This window comes from Ceratotherium simum, chromosome 5 (genome assembly GCF_057802395.1).
Source record: "Ceratotherium simum simum isolate JZ-2026a chromosome 5, ASM5780239v1, whole genome shotgun sequence".
NCBI classification, from domain to species: domain Eukaryota; kingdom Metazoa; phylum Chordata; class Mammalia; order Perissodactyla; family Rhinocerotidae; genus Ceratotherium; species Ceratotherium simum.
Window position 1 is genome coordinate 37,172,665 of NC_141904.1, and position 24,059 is coordinate 37,196,723.

The 24,059-nt window shown below is 40.1% G+C and overlaps 1 protein-coding gene across 1 annotated transcript in view; it reads right to left on the reverse strand.

Annotated features, from left to right (window-relative positions):
- SUSD5 (sushi domain containing 5) overlaps positions 1-23,390 on the reverse strand; it is a 74,247-nt gene extending 50,857 nt beyond the window's left edge. Inside the window, 6 exon segments of the mRNA XM_004419956.3 lie at positions 545-722; positions 12,814-13,066; positions 13,068-13,125; positions 13,127-13,311; positions 13,313-13,354; positions 23,337-23,390. Coding sequence (XP_004420013.3) covers positions 545-722; positions 12,814-13,066; positions 13,068-13,125; positions 13,127-13,311; positions 13,313-13,354; positions 23,337-23,390 — 770 coding nt within the window.
- Between the last annotated feature and the right edge of the window lie 669 nt (positions 23,391-24,059).

Sequence of the window (24,059 nt, forward strand, 5' to 3'; positions counted from 1 at the left end):
TTTCTGACCTAACCTCAGAAGTCACATAGCATCATTCCTGCTGCATTTTATCAGTTGAGGCAATACTATGCTGTCTCTGATTTAAAGGGAGAGAACACAGACCCCACTTCTCAATAGGAGCAATATGAAAGAGTTTGTGGTCATATTTTAAAATCTCCATACCATCTTCCTATTCATATGTATGCAGATGAATATCCACAGAGAAAAAGGGATAAAGAATATATACCAGGCAGTTAAGAGGCATTACCTCTGAGGTGGGGAAGAAGAGAGAAATTTACTTTGTACTTAATACATATCTGTACTATTTGAAATTTTTATGATAAGCATGTATTATTTTTGTAACCTAAAAAGGACATTCAAAATAACAAAGTAAAGAGAAAAAAACAGAACTCCAGAAAAATGTTTTTATATGAGAACTCAAAACAAGAATGCATTTTCCATATCCTGGCACCTCCACAGAACAATTATTGAGCCCCCATGTAAGCCCTGGTGGGGCAGTCGGGGGGAGTTGGAAGGAGAGCTTCCCCCGGCTCGCCTGACTTACCCGAGGGTGCCATCCGCCAGCCAGCCCGTGGTGCACACCGCGAAGGTACAATCCTGGACCACCCTCTGCAGCTCGTCCGCAGACACCAGGTGAGCACCCCTGTTCTCACAAGAAAGCCGAGCCGCCTCCAGTTCTAGGCCCTGAGAGCCATTCTGAGACTCCAGCACAAAGAGCTTCCCTGTGTGGGGACAAGCACGAGCACAGGCTGACTCCAGGATCCATGGGAATTTAATCTCAGCAAACTTGCTCTCTGGCAGATGCCTGTCAGAACTGTAGTTTCCGATTTGCCAGAAGACCCAAGTGCAGCAACCACCCCATTGCATGCATCCCTGGGACCAGGTGATGACAATTATACGGGTACTTTAATCCATTTTTTGCTCTTGGCTTCTTTAAAAGAAAAAAAATTAACCATATGCTCTGGTATGTTTATCTGGATAAGCCCTTCAAATCTTCCTTTTAAAGAGGTGTTTTACAAACACCACGTGGCAAGGCTCACTGTCCTAGGTTCCCCTGAGTTGCGTCATTTGGTGTCCAGGGCACTGACTCAGGCCTCAGCTCTGCCTTGCTCTGCCTGCGCCAGCCCTGGGGTGACCCCATACACAGCAGGCTGCTTCCCTTCTCTCTGTCCCGTCATCTCAGGACATCCTCAGGCCCTTCCTGCAATAAGTTTGCTTGTGTTTGCTGCACTTCTCCCCAGCTGGACAAGACAGCAGCGGCCACGTCTGGCGCACCCTGGCTTCCTGCCGCACATCAATATACGAGCATGCGGTGGGCCTCACAAAACGTGTGACAGGTGGGTGGAATGGGACCATGAATTCAGGCACAGGCGGAAGCTGAGGCTGAGAGCAAAAGAAAGCTTCAGGCAAGAAAACCAAGGTGCAGGACGGAGTGCTGTGGTCCCTTGGAGCCTTCTGGAGGGATGAAGCAATGACTTGGGTGGCCCTATCAAGTTTAAGGTAAAGGCAGGCGAGGAAAAACCCAGTTAGAACCAGACACACTACTTCTAGCTATCAACAAAATTGTCATAATAAATTGATTCTCTTAACTGTCATCTACTGCAAAATTATTGTAATAAATTTAATAATCCCCCAGCTTTGGAACCAAAAATTATAATAAAAATTTTTCAAAATAGACATATCTGTAGGTGACTGGTGCCCCCTTAGACTTGATCCCAAAGTTCAGTACACAACCTGAACAACTCTACTTGGTGGCCCTGTCAGAAGTAAGCATGTGCCCCAAGATACTTTCGTATTAATGGCATTTGCCTATCCAGGAAAAAATGTTATGAAATTAAACCAGGTTTTGATGGCCAAGCCCCTGAGCAAGGTGGATGAAAGTGAAAGCCCAGGGCTCACATGAGGTAGGGAATCTGATAGACATCTCACCCTCTCCACCACCATTACACGCACATGTAAAAACATGAAGCTGGGACTCCGAAGGGTTAAACTCTCAGGATAAGAGTGAACAAGGACAGGGGCCGGCCCAATGGCATAGTGGTTAAATTTGCATGGTCTGCCTCAGTGGCCCGGGTTTGCAGGTTCAGATTCCTGGCACAGACCTACACCACTCGTCAGCCATGCTGTGGCGGTGACCCACATACAAAATAGAAGAGGACTGACACAGATGTTAGCTCAGGGCTAATCTTCCTCAAGCAAAAAAAGAGGAGGATTGGCAACAGATGTTCCCTCAGGGCGAATCTTCCTCAGCAAAAAAAAAAGAGTGAACAAGGATAAACAGTACCCCTTCCTCTCATCCTCAAGGTATTGTTGGAAGAGTTCCTTGGTGCTAGAAACCCAAGTTCTAATCCTCATTGGGAATTGCAGTCCAAGAAAACTGATGTCTAAGATACTTCAAGCCATGGATTTAGCTTCAAGTGGCCTAATGCTGACATTTATCCAGATGCCTGGTAAGTACAAATGTATATTCTCTCTGGAGAAAAAAAACCTCCATCTTACGCTTCAGCGAATCCCATACAAATAGTTTTTCACAGGCAATGACCACCACAGTAAATATAGTCAAGAGTACAAGAAAACAAGTCACCATGAGTGAGAAGCAACAGATACAACATGCAGCAGAAAATGACCTAAAAATAAGTCTGACATTGGTATTAGCAGGCACAGATTATAAAACAATGATGATTACTGTATTTAAAGGAATAAAACACAAGTTTGAAAATATCTGCAAAGAATATGGAACTATAAAAAGTGGCTTAGCTGATCTGACAAAGAACCAAATAGGACTTTTAGAAATTAAAAATACAATGATAAATTAAAAATCTGATGGACATTTTTGGCTGTATATCAGACACGATTGAACAAAGAATTTATCCTTGAAAAAGAAATCAGAAGAAATCATCCAAAAGAGACAAAAAAGATGGGAAATATTAAGATAATAAAGCGACATGGAGGAAAGAATAACGATTAACAAACGCTTTAATTAGAATTCCTGAAGGAGAGGAGAGAAAAAATGAGGTAGAAGCAACATCTGAAGACAAAAATGCCTGATAATTTTATAGAACTGATAAATATTCCAATATAGATTGAATATGTCCAACGACAAATCCCGAACTGGATAAACAATCTATAAGGAGACATATACTAGTGATGCTGCAGAACAGTCAAGACAAAGAGAACATTGTCAAAGCAGACAGAGAGAAGGGACAGAATACTTTCAAAGTAGCAGCAGTTAGACTGACAGCTGACTTCTAAAACAGCAGCAATGGAGGCAAGAATACGGTTACTAGCAGAAAATAGCTGCAAATTTAGAATTCTATACTCGTTGAAAATATGTTTCAAGAACAGAGGTGAAACAAACATATTTTTTCAGATAAGCCAAAACCAAGATAGTTTGCCAACAGCAGATTCCCCTTGTAGGAAATACAAAAGAAGTATTTCAGGCAGAAAGAACATTATCTGAGAAGTAAGATGGAATGGAAAGGGGAAAAAGAATCAATACATGATCAAATACAAATGAACATTGATTATATAAAATGGCACGCAACAACAGCAGAATACACATTCTTCTCAAGTGCACATGGAACATTCTCCAGAATAGATCATAAGCTAGGCCATAAAATAAGTCTCAACAAATGTAAAAGGATTAAAATTGTACAAAGTATGTTCTCTAATTACAATTGAGTGGAATTAGAAATTAATAACAGAAATAAACTGGGAAATTCATACACACATGGACATGAAACAACATACTCCTAAACAGCTGATGAGTCAAATGAGAAATCACAAGTGAAACTAGAAAATACTTCGAGATGAATGAAAACAAAACACACCAAAACTTATGGGATCCAGTTAATTCACCGCTTAGAGGGAAATTCATAGCTGTAAATACTTATATTAAAATAAGAAAAAGTATCTCAAATAAAAAACCTAAACTTCTACCTTAAAATACTGGAAAAGAAGTGCAAATTTAACCCAAAGCAAGCAGAAAGAAGGAAATAATAAGGATTAGAGCAGAAATTAATGAAATAGACAAGGAAAAACAATAAAGAAAAATCAATAAAACCAAAAGTTGGTTATTGGAAAGAGCAACAAAATTTGAGAAGGCTCAAATTACTAAAATCAGGAATGATAGAGTAGATATTACTCCAACCTTACAGAAATAAAAAAGATTATAAAGCAGTATTATAAACAACTGTTTGCCAACAAATTAGATAACTTAGATGAAATGGAAAAATTCCTAGAAAGACATTGACTCAAGAAGAAATAGAAAATCTGAATAGATCTTTAACAAGTAAAGAGATTGAATTAGTAATTTTATTTTATTTTATTTTATTTTTATTTATTTTCCCCCAAAGCCCCAGTAGATAGTTGTGTGTCATAGCTGCACATCCTTCTAGTTGCTGTACGTGGGACGTGGCCTCAGCATGGCTGGAGAAGCAGTGCGTCGGTGCGCGCCCCGGATCCAAACCCGGGCCTCCAGTAGCAGAGCGCGTGCACTTAACCGCTAGGCCATGGGGCCGGCCCTGAATTAGTAATTTTAAAACTACCCACAAAGAGAAGCACAAGTTCAGATGGCTTCACTGGTGAATTCTACCAAACATCTAAATAAGAATTAATACCAGTTCTTTACAAATTCATCTAAAAAACAGAACAGGAGGGAACAACACTTCCCAACTCATTCTACGAGGCCACCATTGCCCTGATACCAAAATCAGACAAAAGACATCATGAGAAAACTACAGGCCAATATCTTTTTGTACTAATATCTGAATACAGACACAAAAATCCTCAACAAATACTAGCAAACCAAATCCAGCAGCGTAAAAATAGAATTATATACCATGACCAAGTGGGAATATGTTCCTTATATCATAGGAATATAAGGTTGGTTTAATATCCAAAAATCAATTAATGCAATATACCACATCAATAGAGTAAAGAACAAAAACTACATGAACATCTCAACAGATGCAGAAAAAGCACTTGACAAAATTCAACACACTTTCATGATAAAAACATTCAACAAACAGGGAATGGAGAGAAATTTCTTCAACCTGATGAGGTCATCTACAAAAATCCCATAGCTAACATAATACTTAATGGTGAAATACTGAATGCTTTCCACTAAGACCCTCATCGATAAGAATGTCTGCTCTTGACACTTCTATTTAACATTATACTGGCAGTTCTAGCCAGGGCAATCAGGCAATAAAATGAAATAAAAGGCATCCAGATTGGAAAGAAAAAGTAAAACTATCTCTATTTGCAAATGACATGATCTTGCATATAGAAAATCCTAAGGAATCACTAAGAACTACTAGAATTAGTTCAGTAAGGTGGCAGTATACAAGATCAATATACAAAAATAAAATCCATTTATCTATACTAGAAACGGACTATCTAAACATGAAAGTACAACAATTCCATTATAATAGCACCAAAACAATAAAATACTTAAAATAAATTTAACAAAAGAAATGTAAAATGTGGGGACGGCCCCGTGGCATAGCGGTTAAGTGCCTGTGTTCTGCTGCTGGAGGCCCGGGTTCAGATCCTGGGTGCACACTGATGCACCGCTTGTCAGGCCATGCTGTGGCGGCGTCCCACATAAAGTAGAGGAAGATAGGCACGGATGTTAGCTCAGGGCCAGTCTTCCTCAGCAAAAAGAGGAGGACTGGCATGGACGTTAGCTCAGGGCCGATCTTCCTCACAAAAAAAAAAAAAGAAATGTAAAATGTATACTCTGAAAACTATAAAACATTATTGAAAGAAATTAAAGAAGACCTAAATAAATAGAAAGACATTCCATGTTCATGGATCAGAAGACATAATATTGGTAAGATAGCAATACTCCCCAAATAGATGTACAGAGTCAGTACAATTTCCATCAAAATCCCAGCTGCTTTTGTGGATCTTAAAACTTAAATGGAAATTCAAGGGCCCCAGAATAGCTAAAACCAGTTGCAGGTCTCACACTTCCCTATTTCAAAACTTACTACAAAGCTACAGTAATCAAGACAATGTGGTACTGGCATAAGGACAGATACATAGATAAATGGAATTGAGAGTCCAGAAATAAACCTCACATTGACAGTCAATTGATCTTCGACAAGGGTGTCAAGACTATTCAATGGGGGAAAGAAGAGTCTTCAATAAACAGTGCTGGGACAACTGGATAGCCACACGTAAAAGAAGGAAGTTGGACTCCTGCCTCACATTATATACAAAAATAAACTCAAAGTGAATCAAAGACCTAAATGTAAGAGCTAAAACTATAACCCTTAGAAGGAAATATAGGAAGAAATCTTTTTGACCTTGGATTATGCAATGGTTTCTTAGATATAATACCAAAAGTACAAGCAGCCAAAGAGAAAATAGATAAATTGGACTTCATCGAAACTGAAAACTTTCTGTTTCAAAGGACAAAATCAATAACGCGAAAAGACAACCCACAGGATGGGAGAAAATTTTTGAAAATTATATCTAATAAGAAACTTGTATACAGAATAGATAAAGAACTCCTACAACTCAACAACAACCAAAAAACCCAAACGATCTGATCAAAAAATGGGCAAAGGACTTGAATAGACATTTCTCCGAAGAAGATATACAAATGGCCGATAGGACATGAGTAGATGCTCAATATCACTAATCATTAGGGAAATACAAATCAAAATCACAATTAAATACCATTTCATACCCATTAGGATGGTTATTATTTAAAAAAAAAAAGACAGAGAATAACAAGTTTTGGCAAAGATGTAGAGAAACTGGAACCCTTGTGTATTGCTAACGCCACTGTAAAATAGTGTAGCTGCTGTGGAAAACATATGGTGATTCCTCAAAAAATTAAACATAGAATTACCATATGATCCAGCAATTCCCCTTCTGGGTATATATCCAAAGAAGTAAAAGAAGAGACTTGAATGATATTTGCACATGTTCATAGCAGCATTATTCACAACAGCCATAAGGAGGAAGCAACTGAAGTGTCCATTAACAGATGAATGATTAACCAAATATGGTATATACATATAATGGAATATTAATTAGCCTTAAAAAGGAAGGAAATTTTGATACATGCTACAACATGGATAAACTTGAAGACATGTTAAGTGAAATAAGTCAGTCACAAAAGGACAAATAATGTATGATTCCACTTATATGAGGTTCCTAGAGTAGTCAAATTCACAGAGACGGAAAACAGAATGGTGGTTTCCAGGGGCTGGAGGGCGGGGGGAATGGAAAGTTATTGTTTAATGGGTACAGAATTTCATCTGGGAAGATGGAAAAGATCTGGAGACGGATGGTGGTGATGGTTGCACAACAATGTGACTGTACTTAATGGTACAGAATTCTATACTTAAAAATGGTTAAAATGGTTAAAAAATGGGCAAAGGATCTGAATAGACATTTCTTCAAAGAAGATACAAATGGCCAATAAGCACATGAAAAGATGCTCAACATCATTAGCCATCAGAGAAATGCAAATCAACATCACAATGAGATACTTCTTCATAACCCCCACTAGGATGGCTATAATCAAAAAGATAGGTAATAAGTGATAGTGAGGATGTGAAGAAAAGGGAACCCTTAAACACTGCTGGTGGAAATGTAAAATGGTGCAGCTGCTTTGGAAAATCATCTGGCAGTTTCTCAAATGGTTAAACATAGAGTTACCATACGATACAGCAATCACACTCCTAGGTGAATACACAACAGACTTGAAAACACATGTTTATATAAAAACTTGGATATAAATATTCATAGCAGCATTATTTATAATAGCCAAAAAGTAGAATCAACCAAATGACCACCAACTGATAAATGGGTCAACAAAGTATGATATATCCATACGATGGAATATTATTCAGCAATAAAACGAAATGAAGTACTGAGACATGCTACAGATGATTGAACCTTGAAAACATTATGCTAAGTGAAAGAAGCCAGTCACAAAAGCCCACGCATTGTATGATTCCATTTACATGAAATGTCCAGAATAGGCAGATTCATAAAGACAGAAAGTAGTATTTGCCTAGGGCTTGAGGGGTTGGGGAGAAATTGGGAGTGAACGCTAATGGGTACAGAGTTTATTTTGGGGTAATGAAAGTGTTCCAAAATTGTGCGTGGTGATTCATAACTCTGTGAGTATACTAAAAACCACTGAATCACACACTTTAAATGGGTGAACTGTATGGTATATGAATTATATTTCAATAAAACTGTTATTAAAAAAAGACATTGCTAGAGAAGAACAGGATCTCTTATAATGATAGTTATTTCATCAGTAATATAAAAGAATTTTAAACACTGTTAAATAAATACCGACCTCTAGGCTACAAAAAAAGCAATATTAATAAAACTATAAGGAGAAATAGAAAAATCCATAATGCTTATGAAAATTTTAACCACTATCTCCCTCAGTAATTGAGAAAACAGAAAAAGAAAAGGAAAAGATATAGAAGATTTAAGCAACAAAATTAACACACCTGATGGTGTGTTAAAGACCAATGCCCAGTACTGCAAACTACAGAATACACACACATTAGGCACACACAAGACATTTGTAAAACTGATCAAATACTGAGTTACAAGACAAATCTAAAAAAATTTCAAAAGACCCAAATCATACAAAGTATGTTTTTTAAACCACAACACAAACAAACAAAAATCACTTGTTTTATTTATCAGTTATATACTGTTTACTATGCACCAGGTGTTGTTCAAATTGCTTTGCAAATATTCATTAAATTAATCTTTATAACAACTCTATGATGTAGGTGTTTTTATTATCCCCATTTTACAGTTAAGGTTTAGGATGAATGATTTGTCCAAGATCACACAGCTGGGATACAAAACCAGGCAGTCTGGCTCTATTTCAGTGATCCTGACCCTGTGTCATACTGCCTCTCAATAACAAAGTAATAATTAGGAAAATCCCCCTGTGCATGGAAATTATAAAATATACTTCAGGTTCAAAGAAGAAACCACAACTGAAATAAAATTTTTTTACTTAAGTGACAGAAACTTGTGGCGAAACTAAAGTAGTATTTAAGGGAAATTTATAGCCTCAACTGTTCATATTACAAAAGAAGCATGGTTGAATATCAATGATCTAAGTTTCTATCTCAAAAACATAGAAAAAAGAACATAAAATTAAAGCTTCTATAGAAGTAGAAAGACAGAAAAAATAAAGGTAGAACAGAAACCACTGAAATGGAAAGCAGATGCACAAAAGAGAAAATAAAGCCAAAAGTTGCTTCTTTGTAAAGAATGATAACATTGATAAACACCTAGCAAGACTGATCAAGACAAAAAGAGAGAAAATACCAATTACCAATATCAAGAACAAAAGGGCATATCACTACTGATCCCATGGACACTGAAAAAATAATAAGAGATTATTATTTATATATGCAAATACATTTGACAATTTAGATGAAATGGACAAATTTCTTGAAAAAAACAAACAGCAAAACTAACACAAAATGAATAAGAAAATCTGAATATTCCTTTACTACTAAAGAAATTAAATTCAGCATTTAAAGTCTTCCAATAAGAAAAATTCCAAACACATATGACCTCACTACCAAACATTAAAAAAAAAACAAAAACAAAAGCTCACCTTACAGAAACCCTTTCAGACAACAGAAGAAGGAACAATTTTCCAATTCATTTTAGGAACCATCATAACCCTGATGCCAACATCTGACAAGACTATTGCAAGAAAAGAAAATTCCTGCCTAATATATTTCATAAACATAGACTCAATCCTAAATCTGTTTCCCTCACTCCAGTCTCAGATCTAGGTCATCTCTTCTCACCATAAAACCTTTCCCTAGGATTCCATCCACACACATGGTTTCCAAGACCTTCCTTACCCAGATGACTCACATTTTTCTCTTTAGTCCAGATCCTTTCCATTCACCCCATCCACCTCTCCACCCCCATCCTCTCTCAACTGGACAACTGACATAGCATCCTATGTGGTCTCTCCATATCCAATCTTGCCCTGGTCCCATCCATTCTCCCTACATCACAATCAGGATGATGTTTTCAAAATGCAAATCTGATCAGTCACTCTACTACTGGAAACCATTCAATGGCTTCCTTTCCTTTTTTGGATTAAAACTAAACTTGGCCTATGAGGCCCTACATCGTCATACTCATACCAGATTCCCTAGCACCATTTCAAACCACTTCCACCTTGCACTCTTGGCTCCAGCCATTCTGTCTCTTATCACATGTCCCATTTTCCCTGCCACTCACAGTTTCTTTACACATGCTATTCTCTACCCAGATAGTCTTTCTTCTCCCTCTTTGCCTAGCTAATTCTTACTCATCTTTCAGATTCTCCTATACCAAGTCAAAATTTCCTAGTATATACTCTCAGAATACCTTCTGTCCTTTAATCTTATCACTTATCAAAATTGCAATTTCACATTTCATTCATATAATTATTTGCTTAGTGACTCTCTCCTTCATTGGATTTTAAGCTCCCCAATAGCAAGGACCTGTTTCTCCTCACCATTCTATCTTCAACAGCAAGGACAATACCTAGCATACAGTAGATACTCAATAAATTACCTGTTGAATTAATGACTCTTTTCCTGTTACCCACACAAACTTTAATCAAACAAACTGTAATCAAACAATTTGCATTCAGTTAATGCGAAAATTTTTCAATTTCAAAAGTATTTTTAAATTACAGTAGCAGTCTCCTTTATGGATGAGATGCACATCTAATTAGTTAAATGTAAACTAAATGTTTTTCATTTGAATTTTTCTCATTGACTTATTTTTTAGAAATAGTTTCTCTCCACTTCTCTCTTTTCAAATGTCTGTAACGCATCACAGTTTAGCTGGACATTTCTCTGCCCCCTTCCATCACTGTAGCACACAAATAACTAAATGTGGAAAGTGGTGGTAGTTAAGCATATATTTAGTAAAGAAAAGAATCCTTTCATAATATAAGTTATAATTCTTCAATGGCTCTATTATAAAAGTTGGAGCTCAGCAAATGAAGTTTCTTGAAAGCAAGTATACCTATAATTCTCCATTGGGGAAGAGGGGAGACAGAAAGAAAGGAGGGAGACGTGGAGGCCTTTCTGGCAAGCGTAACAAGAAAACACGCTCTGGTGCTGTCGTAACTCTCTCCTTGTCCAATGATATTTCTGCCTTCAATTTTCTACGACCGACATCAAGCCAGATAGGCACAAAATATTGATCCATATTCATCTGGCGTTCCACTTAAGCAGTTATAATGGGGTGAAACTCTAAAGCCTCGTGGATTGCAGAGATATTTCTTTAAAAGGAATTAAAATTAGTACAATAGTATACCTTGTTCAAAAGTTAATACTAGTTCCAATTTATTCTACTTGCATTCTTTAAAATCAGCTTAATTTTCACGACTCAATGTTAGGCAAAAAACACTACAGTAAAGAATTAACAGTGGATTGACTGCTAATAGGTATGAGATTTCTCTTTGGGTGATGGAAACGTTCAGGAATTAGAAAGTGGTGACCATTGCACAACATAATGAATATACCAAAAACCACTGAACTGCACATTTTAAAATGGTAATTTACTTGAATTATATCTCAATTAAAACTTAAGAGTGGTCACTAAGGAGTCTTCAAAGTTAAAAATGTTTTCTTCTCTAACACTCTCTCTGAGGATATAGAGATATAAGACATTTATCCCTAATTAGGAGCAAAGAGTTCTGCAAGCTGGCACTTAGGAGAAAGAGCGCCAAAAATTCTAAGATATCTAGAAGTTTCTTTCTTGCTTTCCCCTTTCCCTAACCACTACGCTTCCTTTTGTCCAGTCTTTTAGTTTCACCCAATATGGTTTGCTAAATAGCAATGACATTTTAAAATACATAAAGCATCCTAAATCAGCCAAGGGTTTTTCTCCAATCAATCTACTCTGGCCCAAACTTGGATTTGCCAGAAACCCTCGTAGATGCGAGAACTGCTGGCTTCTTTTCTTTCAGCTCCTCCGGCATAAAGTCAACGGGGTTTTGTTCTAAAATCAAAATACAGCTGAATTAGCCTTCTGAAACTGAATTGATATCAGGCTCCAATTCTGCTAATTTAAGGGAAGTACTGAAACCTGAATTCGGGTTCAAAAAACCAAAAAAGGGGGGAGGGGGTGTCGATTCTCAGAACCTGCAATAATCTGGTCCCTACCTATTTCTCTAGCCTCATATTCGTGGGACATCCTCATCTTGCAGGCTTGGCTCCAGCCACACTAACATTTATCTCATTTTCCCTGCCGCTCACAGGACCTTTGCGCGTGCTATTCCCTCTACTCAGGACACTCTCCTCTCCCCTTTGCCTAGTTGATTCCCACTCATCTGTCAGATCCTCCTGGACCAAGCCAAAATGCCGAGGGAGTCTTCTAATCACCGGCCTTGCCGTCAGGAGCACATTTAATAGACGTGGAATATTATATCTCTGCAGAGGAGGTTCTAGGGCACCCTAGACATGATTTCATTTCAAAGAACTTTCCTGGAGATCTTGGGAATGCTAGCGGCAGGACTGCAGGACCAACGCTCAGGCTTTCTCCAGGGCGCGCCCGGCGTGAAGGGATGGTTTAGGGGCCCAAGGGGGCGTTTGGGCGCACGGAGACTCGGTGGGCCGCGGAGGGACGCAGGGGCGCAGGACGGCCGCTCACCTCGTTCCCTCCCAGGATTGCCGTTTTCCGGGATCGTCCGAGGGAGCACCCCCGCGAGCTTCGCTTTCCCGACCCGGACCCCACGCGCCACCCCGGGCCCCGCCGCCTCCCGGGCACTCCGCGGACACTCACCATCCGCCCGCACAGAGGGGCGCGGCAGACCGAGCAGGAGCAGCGCCGCCGCCCAGAGCCGGGCACGGAGGCCAGGCTCCTCGGCAGCCATGGTCCGGGCGTCCACAGGCCGGCGGGCTCGAGGAGGGCTCTGGCTGCGATCCGGGCGGCCCGGGCCACTGCCCAGCGTGCGCCACTCGGCTCGGCGCGCTGCGCTCTGCTCGCGCGTCGCAGGCTTCGCGCCCGGCGCGTCGAGAGGGAGGAGCGCGGAGAGCCCGGGGAAGCTGGGGACGCCAGAGCCGCAGCGCTGGGGCCCCCAACTCCCCGGGGTCTTGTCCGTGGCGCCGGGGAGGCGGCTGTAGCCCGGCTCCGCCTTGGTGCTGGACACCTGGAGGCCTCGATGCCAAAAGAGGCTGCGCCGGACCGCGAGCTCCCGGGGCGCCGCCGGGGCGGAGGGTGAGGGCGCAGGGAGGCGGGGAGAACAGACAGCCGGCTGCAGGGAACCCCCCTCTGCCTGGGGGACCCTCGGCGAAAGGGTGAGGCGGGCTAAGAGGCCGAGCCCCTCCAGGAAGACCGTTAAAAAAACGGATGCCTAACTCTGCCCTCTGCCTCTTGACTTTCCAGTTGGTGTCCTCCTGTAGAGGAGGAACATTTTTATGAAAAGAAGAAGAATCTAACTTGCCAACCTCACTCTAAGGAATGAAACGCACGGAATAGCGAGACGACTCTTCTCTAAAAGCGTGGCTTGACAGTCACTCCAAAAGGGGCATCTTCCCATCGCTTCCGTTACGAATTTTCCAGGAACACCATAACATTTTTCAAAGAACACCACGAGCGCTGGTGGGGTTGTTACCGTTGTCACACCTCCCAAATCAGGGCTCCTTGACCTGAAGAGGGCCTGCGATTCGGATTTTTTCGGAATCTACTTTCAAAATGTGTCCCAATGAATTCTGCTTTAGCGGTCCCTGCTCTGAATTGATTTCTTCCAACTCACCCCCTGTCCTGTCTTCCAGCATCAGCACCGTTCAGTGAAGGAAGGAGAATTTGCATTCTTCATAGGTAGAGTAATAAAGATCAGTATTGTTATATCTGGGCCACCGGAGGCACTCTACAGTTTACAAATCCCTTCCATCTTCATGTACTGGTCAACAAATATCTGTCATCTACCGAGTGCCCATAGCATGCCTGCCCCTGTGCTGGACCCAGAATGAGGCTACAATCTGTCCTAAAAATGATCACACTTAAATAAGACAGATACTTGAGGAAGATTGAACAAGTGATTGGTGCTAAAAGAAACCCATGATTGACCCCATGGCAATGAACTAGAACACAGACACTGAAAGACTGTTTACTCTCTTTTCTGGTTGAAAACTGAGATTTGAACCCACATCTGATTTACTACAGGTGTCATTTTCCAGATCACATAATTTTTGAAGTGCACGCAAAAGATATCTCCTCTCCTTATTCCTCCCCAAAGGTCAACTATGAGGCTATTATTAGTGATTAATTCCTTTGTGAAATAAACTTTGTTTTAAAAATACAAATATTCTAGAGTGTTAAATGTAGTGAGGCCTGACAATCATTCACACGTAGGTGTAAGTGAATTTACTTAGCTGCTTCTCTTCCAACCGCTAACTGGTAACCTAAGAGTGAGACTTCGCACGTCTGGGCTGGAGGGGACCTTTTAAAGCCTGATGATTGCTGAGAATGGAGGGGAGGGGCCAGAAGGCACCTGCAAGAGCTACTGACTGATTCCCTCAGGAGCTGTGCCTACTAAAGTTAAAATACACCTTCCCTATGACACAGAAATCCCACTCCTAAATGTATATCTAAAAGAAATGAAAACTTACGTCTACAAAATGATTTGTATACAAATTTCATAGCAGCTTTATTCACAATAATTAAAAACTGCAAGCAACCCAAGAGTCATCAACAAATGAATAGAAAAACAAACTGTGTCATATTCACACAATAGAATACTATTCAACAATAAAAGGAATGAAAAATTGGTACACTCAATAATGTGGATGAATCTCAAAAATATTATGCTGAGTGAAAAAAGCCTCACTCAAAAGAGTTCATACTATATAGTTCCATTTATATGAAGTTCAAGAAGGGGCAAAACTAATCTGTCGTGAAAACAATCAAAACAGTGGTTGCCTTTGAGGGGGTGGGAACACAAAAGAACTTCTGACATAATGGGAATGCTCTATATCTTGATGAGGATGGTGGTCATATGAGTGTATACATTTGTCAAACCTCACTAAACTGTACACTTAAAACCTGTGCATTTTGTTGAATGTTATTTATACCTTAATAACAAATATTTCAAAAATAATATTCAGTCATTGACCTAAGGAATAAATAGATTTAACATAGAGTGTAATAAAAGAACCACATACAGAGATGTGGGCAGAGTTGAGAGAACCAATAAAGGATGGTAAAGCTCTTGGGACTATCAACAGTAGGCAGTCAGTTACCACCTTGAGGCCTGAAGGGGAGGTTGGGGTTTGTTTTGGGATTACCAAAATCCAGCAAGAGCTGTGGCCATGAAAGACGATGCCTGAAAGGTGTGGTAGCCATAGGTAGTAGAACAAAATCACTGCCACAGGTGTGGTAGGGAGGGAGTGGGGAAGAAATACCCCAGCCTCTCTCTCCTTCTTCCCTTCAAATTTTTCCTGGTGCCTTTTACTGGCTGAGCCATTTGACAGCTGGAGGGCAAAGGAGCGCAGGGGCCACAGTCCTTATATGTCACCTTCCCAGGGTGCAGAGTTGGGCAGAGAAGGGTGGGAAGTGGATCTGGAGAGGCAATTGGAAAACAACCAGCACAGTCCGTCTATCCTTTTCTTTCATTTAGATGAAAATAATTCAAAACAAAGCAGGGGGAACACAAAGTCCTATCAGTTACTGTATGATCTGGAAATACATCAATTCAATCAAATTCTCACTTGCAGCTAAACTGTAATATTAACCACCATCAGTGGTTATTTTTCACTTAAGTGCTGTTTCGCATAAAGAGAAAAGGGGCCAAGTAAACAATTATCATAAAATATAGATGCTACAGTTCCCACTTCCATAACTGGTCATGAGACCTTACTTGATAACCGTGCAATGTTCTGCTTCCATTTTCTGAGCTTCTTGGGCTGCATGAGGTTTTGTGTTGTTTTTTTTTAACTGGTAAGAGAGATTCAAACTTTCATTCCTACTAAGGGCCTATCTTTATGGATTTTCCATGGTTTCTCACTCACTATTGGACATGGGAGTCCCCTGGGATCTAGACATAGTCATCCATGCCCCCATTATGTAATAGCAACCCAGTTTCCCCTTGGTAATCAGGATCAATCATCAGCCAGTAGAGTCACCTTCTTTTCTGTCTGTTGGAGAGCAATCTTAGCTTCCAATTTACTGGCACATGCCTGTGTGTTTACTCGTGGAAGAATTTCTGCCTTGCCCACCCAAACCTCCCAATTCACCAACCTAAAGGTTATGGCAATGGTATGCAAAACTTTGGTAGGTGGGTTATCATATGTAGTAGAAGGGAAGCCACTCCTCCTTCCACCCATTGGTTCTTAGCGTATTCTGTCTGTAAAGAAATGACCACATTTATCGTCTGCTGGTTTTAAGGCATATACTATATCCTAGATGAGTGCCCTAACCTCTCAGGGTGTTGTCCCCAGCTAGTACCCGGTGACCTCACCTTTCTATCAAGACATTCTAGGTACTGGAGTATATAGTAAAACTCATAGGCATGAGTCCGTTGCCCTACTACCTTTGCCGCAAAATCAGTTTCCTGGTTATAGATGATGTAATGTGTGATTCCATGGCAATAGATGAGGCATTCTATGAGTCCATGATAGTCATGCTAGTAGAAGTAAGGAAGGCAAGGTAGGCAAAATCATATCTAAAGTATAGATCTATTCCAATGAGGACAAATAACTGTGGCCTTTGTGCACAAAGGGATCCAGTGTAAACAATCTTTTCCCACATAGCCAACAGGAGCCGCCAGCTAGGGAAGGATGCTGTATGGGAACTCATAGTGTCCTCTGCTGTTGGCACGTTGGACACTCAACAGTGGTGGTAATCAGATCAAATCTAAAAAGAAGAGAAGTTTGTGTTATTGCACTCCTGCATGGCCTCCATCTCTGCCACCATGGCCTCTACATGCATGGTTCCATTACACACGCACGGATGTGGCTAGAGAAGGAGGCAACTGACAACTAGAGAATGGATCCAATTCTCCCAGGTGTCTACCTGATTATTGGGAGCATCCTCTCCACTGAATGCCCCTGGGGCCATAGGCTACATATATGCCCACAGGCTGCTCATTCCAAGAGGTCCATACTGACATCCTTGTTATCAGTCTTCCAGTCTTCAACTTCTCAAGTCTTTGACCAACTATTTTAGGCATTACCCATAAATTGGTGCAGATCCATGAATAAAGCCATCTCTCCTTTCATGTAAACCAAAGTTCCACCCACTGGAAAGATTTTCTTTTGCTACTTTTTTTTTTCATTGTGGTAAAATATACATAACATAAAATTTATTACTTTAACCATTTTTAAGCGTACAGTTTTGTGACATTAAGTACATTCACATTGTTGTGCAACCATCACCACTATCCATAGCTAGAAATTTTTCATCAGCCGGAACTGAAACTTTGTACCCATTAAACAATAAATCCCACTTCTCCAGCTCCCCTACCCCTGATGACCACTGTTCTACTTTCTGTCTCTATGAATTTGACTATTTTAGGTACCTCATAGAAGTGGAATCATACAATGTTTGTCGTTTTGCATCACTACCGATTTTTGGTGCTAAACCAGAGTGGGGATGGCTAGTCCCATGCCATTGACACTCAAGCATATAGCAGGCCCAAGGTTTTTCCCCTTCTCTTAAGTGAAACTCCCCATGAGTCCATAGGTGTGGGTTGAGGTAGAGGCAGCAAAGCAGTAGAAGCAAGTGCTATGGGAATCCGAGCCACCTGCTCGTCAATTTACTTGTTCCTTCCAGGCCTACCCTTGTACATAGCACTTCCATTTAACAGTGGAATTCTGCTGTATGATTCAAAATGCCCCATTCATGAGTCCAGCTAAGGTCTCATACTCACATGGTGTCTGTGGTCAAGTCAATCTCCACCAGGGCCCAATAGCAAGGTAGGAACTGCTTATTGAATGGAGAATAGTTGATTTTACTCCAAAACTCTAGGAGTCTGCATTGCCATTCTACTATTTGGTTTGCCCAAGCTTCATAAGGCATCCCTATCTGCCACCCACACTTAAAGCATTGTGTCTTTTGTGATATGAGGCCAAAGTGTCAAGGCAGTTTGCACTGCAGCCTGGATGTTGCAGAGTTCCCTATTGCTATGGACTATTTTCAAAACTGTAAGCCTTATGGGTTTCCACATAGTAAATGGGCCCAAAACCGCTGTATCTTATTATTCATCCGGGTAGTACATGGGTATCAATTTGGCTCTAGATACAGCCCTGAGATAAGACAGTGAAAATGTGCTCCTATCCTTGCTAGATAAAGACAAACTACTTCAGATTATCTTTGCTGGTGGAGTTAGAAATAAACCATCTACTTGCTTAACAACTAAATGACAAGTGCCAAAGCCTGTATTGATTATCCTAGGAATGACAATGCACCTGGAAGAGCAAGTGCAGTTGCCATCAACACCTGATTACTCTGCAGATAAGCCACTAATAGTTTCCAGATTCTTATGGCTTTCACTCTGGCACACAGGAAAGAAACATTGAATGACCAAACATCCCGGTTTATACCTCTTGTTTACACCTTTTGTCCCAGTATCCCATCCAGTTTCATATTTGATCCAGATTTTTCATTTTCTAAAGCAAAATTATTGACATAGAAGTAACATAAACAAGAACGGTAGTTGTCAATTTTGCAATTCTAGCTTCTACATGATCTCACCTGGTAGTGTCTGAGATGCACAAGCAGTTCTCACTTGAAAACACGATTAAACATGAAAGAAAACCAGTGATCCATCTCATTTTCCCTGATCTTTTAATGATGCCATGTAACCAACTTCTCCCTTTCAAGGACAGTCTGCAGAATGATCAATGATATAAATCGAGTGTGCTCAGATGCAAGTAGCTAGGGACAGCTCATTCTTTATGGTCTCTGGTCATGATGGGAAAAGTATTCAAAGCCCCTGCCAGCCACTCAGTTTATTAGGCAGTTTTTCAGCGGCCTGTAAGGTGCATGAGGCCACCAGTCAGCAGGTCAGTGGGACATTTAGGTTAGATTTATGTGAAATATGTGAAGAAAATAAAGACTGAGGAGTCCTCAGTCTTAGCACTTAGTGTGTAGTTTGAATTCTCTTGCTGCAAAGGATGAATCCTTTATTGTATGCTGTAAATCTACAACAATTTATTTATTTATTTAATTGTTTGGTAATTATTTTGCAACAAATCCTTTTGGTAGCAATGAGTTTAAGAAAGGAAGTGCATATTGAATGAAAAATTAGGTACCATATTTCTATTTCTCAAGATAGTTAATAATGAGCATGTAAGTTGCCCAAAAATGGACCTGAGGGACATCACTGACAACCTGAAAATCAGAATACATGAATCTGCCGAAGAAGCATCAGCAACCATTTCAAAAGTTGACAGTTATTTTAAGAACAGTGCTTGAGATAATATTTTAACAGATGCAATGCAGAAGGTCCATTTACATGTCATTCTATGAAACGTGATTTTTCAATTCGATCAAATGACTTCTTATAAATTGATTTCTTTCATTTTTAATTTCAAGTTTTCTTGTAACATATGTTGATTCCATTAATGGTTAAACGATGCCAGTTTCACACAGTGTCATCAGATACTTTAAATAGAAAATCAGTTTACTCCGATAGTGGTCCAATTTTTTTCTTCTATACATGAAATCAAGATAAATCTTTTGGAAGCTTGTTCTGTCAAAGGAGACATATACTGAGTCTCCTGTAATTGTTTTCTCTTTTTTTTTTTTTTTAATTTTTTGTTTATTGCAGTAACATTGGTTTATAACATTGTAAAAATTTCAGGTGTACATCATTGTACTTCTATTTCTGCATGGACTACATCATGTTCACCACCAAAATACTAATTACAACCCATCACCACACACATGTACCGAATTATCCCTTTCACCCTCCTCCCTCCCTATAATTGTTTTCTAATTTTCTTATTTTTTCTCCCTAGGATTATAAGGATGGCTAAACACACGACACCCAACACTAGGCAGGTGAGATTGACAGCAGTTTAATAGTCACATATACTCACAGCCTAGGGGAGGAGGACACTGCATGCCACGCAGAACCACCCAGGGTTGCACTTGGGAACAGAATGAACAAGGAGGAGCTATGGGACATAGGCTTTCTAGTAACAAGAAGGTGAGATGACCTCTGGTTTCTGTGGGAGGATGGGATTGTCTTGTTTGAATAATTCCTCAGGCTGGTGGAGACCTGAAGCCCACTGCTCAGGAAAGAACAGAAACTGTTCCTGGTCCTTGCGATAAGGAGGGTTGATTCACTAAAGGACATAGATAAGGGGTAATAATGGGGAGGAGAACTTGAGGTTAGCCATTTGAGACACTCCTGATTTTACCAGATCTCGTGACCTTGGGGAAATAATTTAAGTGCTGAGCCTCACATCCTTGTTTGTTAAAAGGGGATAACAATACCAACCCCATAGATTTCTTGTGGTGATTAAATGAGAGGTCCCAGCACACTGTAAACACAGTGAAGTAATTGACTAAGCAATAGGTCTGTAATTCATTCTCTTCATTACTTGAGAGATACAACCAGGAAAGAAAGAAGGTGATTCAGTCAAATCTCTTTTTAAATATGTTAATGACAGACCTCCTAACAAACTAATCTAGCAGGATAGTCTTATCCTTGGAATGCTTTTAGAAGGATGTACTGGGTTGTCTAGGTTTGCTTATGGTAAACAAATCTGTCACCTATGGATTTATGTGGCACGGATGCCTGGAAATATCATGTAAGTTATGTAACCATCTAAATAGAAAATGGAGATGTGTTATGACTCAGATGGCTCCTTGTGTGTAGGTGTTGTCACAGCACACATCCCTTGATGACCTCATATTTTGAACTGTAGACAATGGAGGACCACCAGATATCTGAGAAAAACCTATAATATGATAGCTAGAGATCTAAATAAAGAAATGGGAAATAAGAACAACCTCGAGACAATGCAGGGACAAGAAACCTTGAACACAATAATCTTACTGCCCTTGTGGAGTTAAGAGAAGATCTACATTAAAACATATAGAACAGGGCATTGTACAAAAAAAAAGGAATATTCAGAATATCAAAAAATATATATATATATTTCTTGGAAATTAAAACACAAGATCAGAAATGAAAAGCTCAAGAGGCGGTTTTGAAGATAGAGTTGAAAAAATCTCCCAGGAAGTATAGCAGAAAGACAGAGAGATAGAAAATAGGGGAGAAAAAAATAACACCCAGAAATGCTCTCTCTGCCTGCACACTACCTTGACCTCCCCAAGTGACCCCTCGAGGTGTGCCATGTACCTCCTCATCAGTTGTAGGGAAAGTTGGTTTTCTGCTTAAAATCTGACCAAGGACCCTAATGGCCTGGATCATTAAGTAGGATCTTTTGGTATATCACTAAAGATATTTAAATTTAGTTAGCCTAGCTGACCTCATTTATATCTTATGTCCAGATTTATCCTGGGCACATAGAGTCAGAAGGCTAAATATTGATCATAGTTTTCTTAACACTGAAGTAATGGATAGTAATTGTTCTATATAAACTTAACATATTATTTTGATACTAGAAATTTATTTCACAATGTTACATCTGCACTAAAAAGTAATCACCTTTTATTGATCACCTATGATAACCAGGCACTTTAATATATATTTTATCTCTAATCCTCACAATAACTCTATTGTCAGTTTGCAGATGAGAAAATGGAGATTTTTTCTGTGTAGCTTATGCAAATTGCCCAAGGTCACACAGCTAGTATGGCAAAAGTGGGATTTGAACCCAAGTGTATATGATTCCAAAGTCTCTACTCTTACCTTCATACTATGTTGCCTCTTAGATAATGGGAAGCACTTCTTCCCATTAAATTCAGGTTAAATTCTCGTAAGGCAGAATCTGATGTTGACATTCTATGTCTAGGTGTGAGAAAGAAACCATAAGTAACTCTCAAGCACCTTGTGACTGTACAACTTAGGTCATTGTATTGTGATTATATGTTTATGGGTCTATCCCTTTCTCTGGACAATAAGTTTCCAGGGAGTAGGGTCAGGGTCTTACCATCTCTGTATCACCAGTGTCTAGCACAGCCCCTATTCCAGTGCCTAGTACATAATAGGTACTCAATAAATGTCTGATAAATGAATGAGTGAGGTACTTCCATGGTATTGTGGACACTCCGTTTTCCACAGTCTACCTGCTTGAATGCCTACTCATCCTTCTTGACTCAATACTAGCATCATCTCTCCTGTGAAGTCTTCTTTGTGACTTAGTCCAATCTCTCCAGTGATGACTCTCTCCTTTGTGCTTCCGCTGTACCCTGAACAGTTGTCTTTTAGTAATTATGGCTCTTTAATGGAACTATTGTTCTGCAGATCTGTTTCTCCCACTACTCTGAATGTCCTTGAGGACAGAGACCATGTCTTTTCTGTGTTTTTATTTCTGGTGCCTTGAGAAGTGCCTGGTTCATAGTAGGTTCTCAACCTATGTTTGATGAATTAATCATACACCTCAATCTGTTGGGTTAACTCATCAAAGGACCCCCTAAAAGAGAGCATGTCAAGGGTCATGGTAATGTTCTCAGTAAAAGAAGGAACTTGCCAAGGGATCGCACAGGTCTCTTCTTAGCATCTTCTTTTTTAGGGCAGTGACCATGTCCTTGTATGTTTTCCTATCTCTGGTAGCTAGTACAGTGCCTAGCACATAGTAGGCATTTAATTAAGCTTTGATGAATGGAAGGATGAATAAATGAGCTTCCAAAGCAATATATACCAGCCAATGTAGAATTTCAAACCTGATGGATCTGAAGCAGTCTCACAAATCATCTGCCGCCTGCCTGAAGCCACATAACTGAAAAATTACTGTACAATGTGGCATTTACATGCAGGCTGCCTTCGGGACTGGGGAGGTTGTGGGCTGGGTCTTGGGTAAACACAGGCTGCACTGAAGAGCCATTGTGGGCGCTGGTAGTTCTTTCAAGTTCCTCTGGGGTCTGAAGTTGATTTGCAGCTGGAGCCAAGTCCCTGCCAAGCCCCTCTTTTTTTTTTTTGGCAATTGAATTATTAACTAAAAGAAAACCATCCAAGGTGTAGCAGTTAGCAGCAGGCTGCCAATGGTAGGGAGTTTTTATTTTGTTTACTCAGAGTGTTTGCACCTAATCTAATGAAAAGTAGGAATGAGCCCTCAGAAAGCAGTTCGGAAGCCCTGGCTCCAAGGGAAGACGGGTTTTGGACTTGGCAGGAAGGCAGTTCAGGGCAGCCAAGGAGTGGGCTGCAGTGCTACCCTCAGAATAAGACTTACTTCTGGGTGGATGTTATCCACAGGCTGCTTCTGTGCTGGCTTTTCAGGGACCATGAACATGAGCCATGAATATATCACTTTACATCTCTGGGCCTCAGTTCCTTTACCTATAAAATAGAGATGATAATGCTACCTAACATATTGGATTTTTGAGATTGGAATTACTTTGTAAATCAAAAAACTTTCTACAGCTAAAACAATTATCCATAATAATTTCTACATGCATGGTAACTTAGCACGTTATATCACTCTGTAAACCACTTGATGGTAGGGGCTGTGTCTTGTTTTGTATCTGCAGCCTCTAGCTTAGTACATGGCACAGAAGAGATGTGGAGTGTTTGCACCCACACCAATAAAGGGTAGGTGAATTGAGTAAGGTTACTTTATAGCAGCAGGAAGGATAAGTATACTCCAATCTTCTATTATGTCTAACATTAAGATTCTCACTTCTTTAAAGATCAGAATAACCACTGAGCTATATCTGTTTGCTCTGGGAAAGCAGGGCAGTTCTCTATGGAACTCTCAGCCATTAAACACCACGACTGCTATTCTGGGGACCGTTCATCCCAGATCTCGCTTGGATAGTCCGTGTATTAATAATAGAGAGTCTTATTGTACCCACTGGTATACACGTACTTGTCAGGCTATATACTCAAGTCTTCATTTCCAGAAGAATGGTTATCATGTACATGGGACATGGTGAGAAGGCAGGAAAAACCCAAT